Source organism: Camelina sativa, chromosome 17, assembly GCF_000633955.1.
Source record: "Camelina sativa cultivar DH55 chromosome 17, Cs, whole genome shotgun sequence".
Taxonomy (NCBI): Eukaryota; Viridiplantae; Streptophyta; class Magnoliopsida; order Brassicales; family Brassicaceae; genus Camelina; species Camelina sativa.
Genome location: NC_025701.1, coordinates 4735809 through 4745408, shown reverse-complemented (window position 1 = coordinate 4745408; position 9600 = coordinate 4735809). Strand labels below are relative to the sequence as shown.

General features: G+C 38.3%; 2 protein-coding genes and 1 pseudogene across 2 annotated transcripts in view; 1 reads left to right on the top strand and 2 right to left on the bottom strand.

Annotated features, from left to right (window-relative positions):
* LOC104759163 (ATP-dependent DNA helicase Q-like 4A) overlaps nucleotides 1-3399 on the top strand; it is an 8260-nt gene extending 4861 nt beyond the window's left edge. The window contains exons 13-25 of the mRNA XM_010482121.2: nucleotides 245-380; nucleotides 469-592; nucleotides 661-731; nucleotides 844-912; nucleotides 1036-1158; nucleotides 1239-1397; nucleotides 1484-1564; nucleotides 1804-1965; nucleotides 2125-2180; nucleotides 2311-2437; nucleotides 2533-2627; nucleotides 2732-2809; nucleotides 2908-3399. Coding sequence (XP_010480423.1) covers nucleotides 245-380; nucleotides 469-592; nucleotides 661-731; nucleotides 844-912; nucleotides 1036-1158; nucleotides 1239-1397; nucleotides 1484-1564; nucleotides 1804-1965; nucleotides 2125-2180; nucleotides 2311-2437; nucleotides 2533-2627; nucleotides 2732-2809; nucleotides 2908-3256 — 1630 coding nt within the window. The 3' untranslated portion in view covers nucleotides 3257-3399. The remainder of the gene's footprint in view (nucleotides 1-244; nucleotides 381-468; nucleotides 593-660; nucleotides 732-843; nucleotides 913-1035; nucleotides 1159-1238; nucleotides 1398-1483; nucleotides 1565-1803; nucleotides 1966-2124; nucleotides 2181-2310; nucleotides 2438-2532; nucleotides 2628-2731; nucleotides 2810-2907) is intronic.
* LOC104755323 lies at nucleotides 5027-7666 on the bottom strand (annotated as a pseudogene).
* LOC104755322 (serine--tRNA ligase, chloroplastic/mitochondrial-like) lies at nucleotides 5173-6238 on the bottom strand. The gene is made up of 5 exons (XM_010477679.2): nucleotides 6200-6238; nucleotides 5891-6057; nucleotides 5742-5780; nucleotides 5545-5638; nucleotides 5173-5448 (listed from the first exon to the last, which is right to left on the bottom strand). The coding sequence occupies exons 1-5, from the start codon at nucleotides 6236-6238 to the stop codon at nucleotides 5173-5175; spliced, it is 615 nt and encodes a 204-aa protein (XP_010475981.1).

The window sequence follows — 9600 nt, the reverse complement described above, 5'->3', positions numbered from 1 at the left end:
TACCAAAAGTATTGTGGAATATGCAGAGTCTTGGTATTCTGAAGCAGAAGTTTCCCGGCATTCCTGTGTTAGCTTTAACAGCTACAGCAACAGCCAGTGTGAAAGAAGATGTTGTACAAGCCCTTGGCCTTGTTAACTGTGTTGTGTTCCGGCAAAGTTTTAATCGCCCAAATCTATGGTAAGGTAAAACTGCCTAGACCCCTATAAATGTATTTCAGAATGCTGCTTACCAAGAAGTTTGCAGGTATTCTGTTGTTCCCAAGACAAAGAAGTGTGTGGAAGATATTGACAAATTTATTAGGGAAAACCATTTTGATGAGTGTGGAATTATATACTGTCTTTCAAGAATGGACTGCGAAAAAGTCTCTGAAAAGTTGCAGGTTGGTCATTTGTATATTGAAGCTTTATCAAGTCCTGTGCATATCACAAATATTGTGTTTAAACGTAAAATTGAATACTATTTTTCAGGAGTTTGGTCACAAAGCAGCATTCTACCATGGCAGTATGGAGCCTGAGCAACGTGCCGTTGTACAGACACAATGGAGCAAGGACGAAATCAATATAATATGTGCTACTGTGGCATTTGGAATGGGTACTGGTTTTTGCTAATGTTGTTTTAAATCATTGAATGTTGCTGCCCATTAACATTGCATATTTCAGGAATCAACAAGCCTGATGTCCGCTTTGTTATTCATCACTCACTCCCGAAGTCTATAGAAGGCTATCATCAGGTATTTATTATACAATCAATAATGGAAATCTCATTTAACTGATTCAACATAAAGCTAGATACTGGTATTTCTACTTGCGACTCACATAAGCTACATTTTTTTCAAATCCAAGGAATGCGGTCGTGCTGGCAGAGATGGTCAGAGGTCATCTTGTGTTTTGTATTATGGTTATGGCGACTATGTAAGTGCATATAAACTATCATATTGTATTTTCTAGTCCTCTTTGTTAGTCTGGAACGATGAATTTCTTCTTTCATCTTTCTGCTCTTGGTCATGTTTATGCATATACACAATATTATTTCAGATACGAGTTAAACATATGATTAGCCAAGGAGGAGTGGACCAAAGCCCCATGGCAACTGGGTATAATCGTGTAGCAAGTTCAGGGAGGATACTTGAAACAAATACCGAAAATCTTCTCCGCATGGTACTTTAATGTGAAGATTCCTACTTTTTGCTTTTGAGGGTATACTAGCTAAGATGTTTCTCCACATTTTATTGCTTCAGGTTAGTTACTGCGAAAATGAGGTGGACTGCCGGCGATTCCTACAACTAGTGCATTTCGGTGAAAAATTCGATTCCACAAACTGCAAAAAGACGTGTGATAACTGTTGCAGTACTCAGAGTTTGATAGACAAAGATGTCACCTTGATCACAAAGCAACTGGTATAGAAATCACTAAAAGCTTACGATGTATATCACTTGTTAGATGTGTTATTATTGGCCACGTGTATATCACTTGTTTTGCACAGGTTGAACTGGTGAAGCAAACAGGAGAAAGGTTTTCTTCAGCTCATATTCTTGAAGTCTACAGAGGTTCCTTAAACCAAATGGTATGGACTAATAATAATAATCCTTAATTCCTTCAAGGTTTAGGAGAGATTTCTACGCATATATTCTGTGTCTCTTCCAGATTATGTTAAATATTATAACCTGTTTCGCCTCATAAACCATGGTCTCTTTTTTTATACTTGTTAAAGACTTAATTGTTAATGAAAGCATTGGCTTGCCCAGCAATACAACCAGTGTGGCCTTGTTTTCTTGGAAAAGTAACTGTCTTCTTTGCATCTAGGTCAAGAAACACAGACATGAGACTTTGCAGCTGCATGGAGCTGGAAAACAATTATCAAAACTTGAAGTTTCTCGTATCTTGCACTATCTCGTAACTGAGGACATTCTTGTGGAAGATGTTCGGAAAAGTGATATGTATGGATCTGTGTCATCGTTGCTCAAGGTATTTAGTTGTGAATAAATTTCACTTCGTTTCTCTCTCTCATTGATGATTGAAGATGATAGTAGCTGACTGGAACCCTGATTGTCTCTGTGTGAGCATTTAACATTTCATTTTTCAAGTGGTTACACACCTAACCTCTATTTACCTATTTGTATCTAGGTGAATAACGCAAAGGCTTCCGTACTATTTTCTGGAAGTCAGACTGTAATGATGAGGTATGACTTTGCGTATATCTTTCATTAAGGTTCACAGGAACTAGGTTTAAGCAAATCATTGCAATTAACTGTGTTTGCGTTAACGGCTTGTAAAACGTACTTTAGCTAAAACTATCATAATCTGTTGCAGATTCCCGTCTTCTGTAAAAGTACTAAAGCCAAGTAAACCCGGGGCAACCCCTGCAAAAGGTCCGCTAACATCAGAGAAGCAAAGTACTCTTCCACTTTCCACAGAAGATGCCCCTCCAAAAGATTTGGTATAGCTCTTTGAGTTCAGACTCTTTTTTTTTCCTAGTGACATTAATCTACCACTCTGAATCGCTGAGGTTGGTTCGTTGATCTTTTTCTCTAGAATCTCTCCGCCAACATGTACACAGCCTTGAGGAAGCTTCGTACAGCTCTTGTCAAAGAAGCCCCTGATGGTGTCATGGCATATCATATATTCATGTAAGTCGAAAACCGTTCCACTTCTCGTTTCCCAAGTTCTGTACATACTTGATCACGGTCAGTTTGATTCATACCTCACAAAATCTCTCTGTTTGTGGTGGCAGCAATTCAACACTACAGCAGATAAGCAGACGAATTCCGAGAACCAAAGAGGAACTTCTTGAAATCAATGGCCTTGGGAAGTAAGTTGTGCTTTTCTCTTAAAACATCTACTCGTAATCACCAAACCGATGAAGAAAAACCTAAAAGTGTTTGATGATGTCTTTAAACTCTGTTTCAGGGCCAAAGTAAGCAAGTACGGTGATCGGCTGTTGGAAACAATAGAATCAACGGTAAACGAGTACTACGGAACCAATAAGAAAGACTCCATAATCAGCAACGACAGTCCCGATTCAGGGAAGAGGAGAAGAGACGAGAACATTAGTCCAAATGTAGCTGAGGATGATGATTTCGAAGTAAGCCCAAGTCAGTCCTGCAAGAAAACAGTGAGAAGCAAAAGCAATGAGGTTCTTCATGGTGAATGTGCAGATGGAGATCGAGTAGGCATGGTTATGGAGAAGCTTGATCTTGATTTCGAAGACGAAGATGGGTCAGAGATACGACCGGAGGGAAGAGTATTACCTTGGTGAAGTTGTGACCACTGAAATTGTAGTTGTAAGTTGTAACTTGTAAAGAATTTTTGCTGTAATATGTTGTTACCTTGTTTGAAGTAATATGTGCATTAATGTTCAGTAGATTGCATAAACTATTTATCAGATGCCGACTTCTTTGATGGTCTTTGTGTTTTTTTTAATCACCATATATACATTGGGAATTTGGGATTCTTGAGCTTACGCAGGGCTTGGGTATCTCATCTACCTTCTTTGCGAAATCTAAATCTTCTACTCTATTTAAACTTAGGCTTCAATGGGATGATGGTTCATGTGCCAAATGTTCTGAAAGAGATGCTAGAGATGAGGTACCTTCAGTTCCCTATGTCAATGCATGATAAAACAATGTTGGAATTGAGTGATCTAGTGATTAGTGAACTTGGAGTCTTTAATGAATTTTTCAACAAAGTACAGTAGTGTGATGGACCTCCACATGAATAAGCTCAGGGAGCTCAGGTTATTTATCAGTGACGGTTGTACTTCTGAGACGCTATCCTCATCTCTCCGTCAATTGAGTGCTCCATTTATACGATAAGCCAGAAACTCGTGTGGCTTATCATGGGGGAGAAATTGTTCTGGATTGCATTCATCTAAAAGAGTTAGAGTTGGCGGTGCATATATCAAGGTTTCCTGAGCAATATCAATTCCATCCCCACCTTTCACACATATATCTATGGTGTTGCTGCATGGAGGAGGATCCATTCCTGATTCTAGAAAAGCTGCTTCATTTGAAGTCGGTGATATTAACATTTGGTGCTTTCGTTGGGAAGAGAATGGTGTGCTCAAAATGTGGATTTCCTCAGTTATGTTTTCTAAAATTAGAATATCTGGAAGAGTTAGAAGAGTGGATAGTCGAACAAGGGTCTATGTGTTTTGACCATACGTGATGGAACGCTGTGTGAGTAATAATATCCCACATCGGTTGAACAAGAAACAATGACTGGGATTTCAGATGTATAAATAGAGGTGTACCTGGAACGAGCAAATTACTTACCTGGACGGGGTCAACTCGTGATCAAGAAGACGAGTGGCCTAGGCTAGTGACCTCCATTGCACATTAAGGAGGGGTGCTTAGCTTAAGGTCTTCCCATGAGGAAGAGCCTACGTCATTATTTGTGGCAGGGGGGTTTGCGTCCGCGCAGCCCCTACCATTATAAGTCTTAATCTTCATATATTCTAAACGATAATAAACTAACTTAATAATATGTCGGCGTAATATTAATGTTACGAGAGCTTATGTTTATTTTGCTCTAGGTACGGTGTCCCACATCGGAAAGAGGTTTCAAGTTGATGGGTTCGTTCGAGTATAAAAGAAAGAGGCTTTCGTAAGTTGAAAAGCATCTTTGCGCTTGGGGCAATGACGCAGCCACTGAAGTCTTAACTGAGGCGCGTCTATTGCTGGTTGAAAACTATTTCCAAACCCCCTCCTGGGTTCCAAGCTTGTCTTGGTCCCTCGAGAATTTCTGGAAGGGCTCCCTTCGGGGTAAAGCCCTACAATTTTCTAGTTCAAACTTTTTTCATCAAAGGTATCTATGATGAATTGATGATAGTATTTGTCAATCAATAAACAAGTAAAACGGTTCAATAAACTTTAAACGGTTAAACAAACTTTCACCTCAATCACCTGTTCACATGGCAAATACTGATTGTTTTTCGAATTCGTCAACAAAAAAACACAGGCATTTGAATTTAAAAACTAAAAATTGTCAAGTGTATATTTTCCCTTAAGTACTATTGAAGCAAATAAGATGGGTTAAGTAATGATATAAATGGTGTGTTTTGAGTTACATAAAATGAATAACACAACAAAACTCGGTGCCTGTGAACTGTATAATGAACAAACCTCAGGTACAAGAGGAGTAACGGTAAGAACTGCAAAGAGCTACTCATCAAAACTACTTGAGCTTCGGTTTGATGAGATCGATATCTCCCATGAAAGGCCTAAGAGGCTCTGGGATCACCACGGATCCATCTTCTTGCTGGTAATTTTCCAGCAAACACACCATCATCTTCGGGACCGCACACGCCGTTGCGTTTAGAGTGTGCACAAACTTAGTAGCTGGAGGGTTCGCTTTGCCTTTCTTAGGACCCGTCTGAAGTGATTCAGATGGGCGATATCGTATTCCCAGTCTCCGGCTTTGGTAATCCGTGCAGTTCGATGCGCTTGATATCTATTTCATAAGTTAGAATAGCAAGCAAGCTCAGAGGCGATACTAAGATTTGGATCTAGTGGTCCCACACAAATAATTAAGAGTTTGTTTAATTACCTCGCCAAACCGTCCAAAACCAGGCATCCATGCTTCGATATCAAACTTACGGTAAGCAGGAGCGCCTAAATCCGCTGTGGCCATATCCAGTGTTCTGCAAAGATAAAGTTAGATTTCTCGAAGACAAAAACTGTGGTGAGAAAAGATCGGGTTCGTGGTGGAAGAATTCACTATCTTCAGGTCGGCATATGACGAACATCTCTGCTTTGCTGAACTGATGAACGCGGTAAAGACCTCTGCAAGAATTGAGAAAGTACGAGTGTTTTAAGTATAGACCTATATGTATATAGAAAAACAAAGAACATGCACATGCTCTTCATAGAACAAACACTTTATTCTAACTTACTTGGTGGCGGCGCCAGCTGCACCCGCTTCAGTACGGAAGCAATGAGAGAATGCTATATATTTTAAAGGTAATGCTGATTTAAGAAGAATAGAGTCCATGTGGATTCCTCCTAAGGGGATTTCAGCGGTACCAATGAGACATTGGTCAGTTCCATCTATAGAATAAACCTATCCAGAAGAATAGAAACATCATTGGCAGAAAAACAACAAAGAAAAAGGTTTACTTATCAAACAGAGTAAACAAACAAGTGACCTAAGTATTATCTCCACGAGGTTGGAAACCGCATTTCTCAACAATAGAAGATCTCACAATTTCAGGGGTTGTTAGGGGAGTATAACCCTTCTTCATGACTTGTGATAATCTCCAATCCCTTCTTCATGACTTGTGATAATCTCCAATACAACTGCTTCATTCTTCAAATAGAAAAACTTTGAACCACTAACCTGCAAGAGTGTAAATAACAAGGAAGTTACTTCAGCTCATCTCCTTGGTTAAATTTACCAGAAAACCAAAAAAATTTGGTCATCAATCTAATGCGTAATAGAAGGAGATAATCATTCACCAACTTAACTGAACTCTACTAATTTGAACACAAAATACTCGGTCCATATGTTGTAATGGAGAATAGTTGGCTATTGATTACATCTTAGTTCAGTAGCTAATCACATGGCAACGGTGATCCAACAACCTATGAAGTGTGCTTTGGTATCTATGGATAAGAGAAAGTGTGTAATATCTCTGCAGCAGAGTCTCAATCAATGAGATCAAGATCCTTCCCAAGCTGAAGATGATCCTTGATTGGAAAATGAAACTCACGAACCAACCTACAAAGAAAATTACGAATGTTTTTAGAAAGACCTTTCACAGCAAAAAAAAAAAAAAACCATAGTCAATGAAACAGGTCAGGGAGTATGACCAAACTAACTACCTCCTTTCTAATTGCTGATGAATCCTCTCCTCCAACAGGAGCATCAGGGTGAGTAATATTCGGTATAGACTGTGCTACATATTGCAGCTCATCGTTAAGCTTCACGAGGTCTTCTTCAAGAGTTACAAGACTTTCCTCATTTACCTTCTGCTACGAGTCTCTCACGTTTAGACGGCTCCAGCTTCCCTTTCATCTTCTTTGCAACGTTGTTTCTTTCCTCACCAAGACTCTCAACTTCCTGCTATCTGCAATCGTTGATTAGCTGAACCGAGACGATGAAGAAAAGAAGAAAAGAATTCAATTAAAAAATCTCTCAAATCTAGCCAGAGACTAAAACTAGTCGTTGTCACCAACACTCCTATGATTATCCTATCCAGAAACTAACAAATAAGTTCTTCCTCAAAGTATCTGACTTTACATGTTTCTATTACTAAGAATCCCAAATTCGAATTGAGCAGAGTAGAAGATTAGATATAACCTTTTGGAGATTGACCATGTTCTTGTAAAGCTCAAGCACAGCATCCAAATTAGCATTAGAATTCCTGTTCTTGATGTTGATTTCAAATGCTTCCTTATTATCCCTTATCCATTTGAAATCAATCGACGCCTTCCACTGAGGCTGAGTGTCCGGGATATCTTGTACGGCGGCGGAAGCGGAGAAGGCTCTGACTAAGAGAGGCTTACGGGGTTGAAGATGGCGGGAAAACAAACCTAGGGTTAAGGTATTGGGAAATGGCTTGAGGAAGAGGCGAGAAGAGAATGTGGAAACGGTTACAGGGACCGCCGCGGCGAGTCTCAATTTGTGTAAACTCATCGCCGGAGAGCTTTCTCTCTGCTGACAAAGAAGAGACGACGACGATGACTTGATTTTTTAGTTTATACGGATTGCTATTTAAACGTTGCCGTTCTGATCTGTGATTAGTAAGAGAGATGACGTGTCAAGTTTGACTTTCCACGTGTTTCTCTTTGCGTTGTGATGATGTTTCCTCTATGAAAACGAAACGGCGACGTTTCTTGGTCTAAGCTAAAGTTTTTATGTTGTCGAATTTTTTTTGGTAAGGAAGAAGAAAGAGCCCAAGGGGGCATGACACAATGCATGTTTGTTCTTTTCCCATGGTTTTTCTTTTTTTAGCATTTTCCGGATCGAGTTTGCAAAGGCGGTAGTCTTCTTGTGAGATGATATGGTCAATAGATTAACGTAGTGAAAAGTTCTTGAATTATTTCAATGGTGTTTTAGTTTGTAAAACTGCATTTTGCCTGCTACTTCTTTTGTCACTTTATAAAGAAACACTGACTACATGATTGGTGACTTCCGATGGTCTTCACAAGTTAGCCAAACATTTGCAGCTACAAGTAGAACAAACCATTTACCGTCCTTAGAGAAGAAGAACACCAAGGGACTTCTTCTTATTCAGTTATTCTTGTAATTCTTGAACCAAAGAGGAACTTCTTGAAATCAATGGCCTTGGGAAGTAAGTTGTGCTTTTCTCTTAAAACGTCTACTCTTAATCACCAAACCAATGAAGAAAAACCTAAAAGTGTTTGATGATGTCTTTAAACTCTGTTTCAGGGCCAAAGTAAGCAAGTACGGTGATCGGCTGTTGGAAACAATAGAATCAACGGTAAACGAGTACTACGGAACCAATAAGAAAGACTCCATAATCAGCAACGACAGTCCCGATTCAGGGAAGAGGAGAAGAGACGAGAACATTAGTCCAAATGTAGCCGAGGATGATGATTTTGAAGTGAGCCTAAGTCAGTCCTGCAAGAAAACAGTGAGAAGCAAAAGCAATGAGGTTCTTCATGGTGAATGTGCAGATGGAGATCGAGTAGGCATGGTTATGGAGAAGCTTGATCTTGATTTCGAAGACGAAGATGGGTCAGAGATACGACCGGAGGGAAGAGTATTACCTTGGTGAAGTTGTGACCACTGAAATTGTAGTTGTAACTTGTAAAGAATATTTGCTGTAATATTTTGTTACCTTGTTTGAAGTAATATGTGCATTAATGTTCAGTAGATTGCATAAACTATTAATCAGATGCCGACTTCTTTGATGGTCTTTGTTTTTTTTTAATCACCATATATACATTGGGAATTTGGGGTTTGATCTAACTGAAGAGTTACTCTGACAATTATATATATATATAGCATCTCCTATCTACAATTATGAGTTTATGTATACCATCTACTATATATACCATATATATATATATAGCTAGTCCCATCAAACCGAGCTTATGTAAATATATAGTTAGTCTTATCGAACAACACAAAAGAATTTGAAAGTTTTACAAATATAAGAATGTGTAGATAGCACTGTAATATTTATAGTTCTTCCAAAAGTACAAAATAATTATTAAAACTTCACTAAATTAACTAAATTTGATAATTTTAAGGAAAATAAATTGCATGTGGTACATCACAGGGTTGATCCTAGTTTATATTGGTATAATTGAATCATTTTCCATATAATTTTTATATATGACTTCATCAATAATAGCGTTTTTAGTTTTCGATAAATCATCTTGATAATATTTATTTTCATAATGTATCTAAATAATATAATAAATAATAGGTTAGTTTTCTTGCATTTGTTTGACAGTTGAAAAACTATTGAAAGAACTAAGAAAACTATAAATCCATAATTGAGAAAAAAAAAATTTACAATATGTGTACAAGTTAGATACTTATTTAAAAGAATATTTATGTAATATATATTCATATCTGAAGAGGATCGGTAGATTTGGAAGAGGAGGAGAAAGCAGATTCTTTAAAAACTTC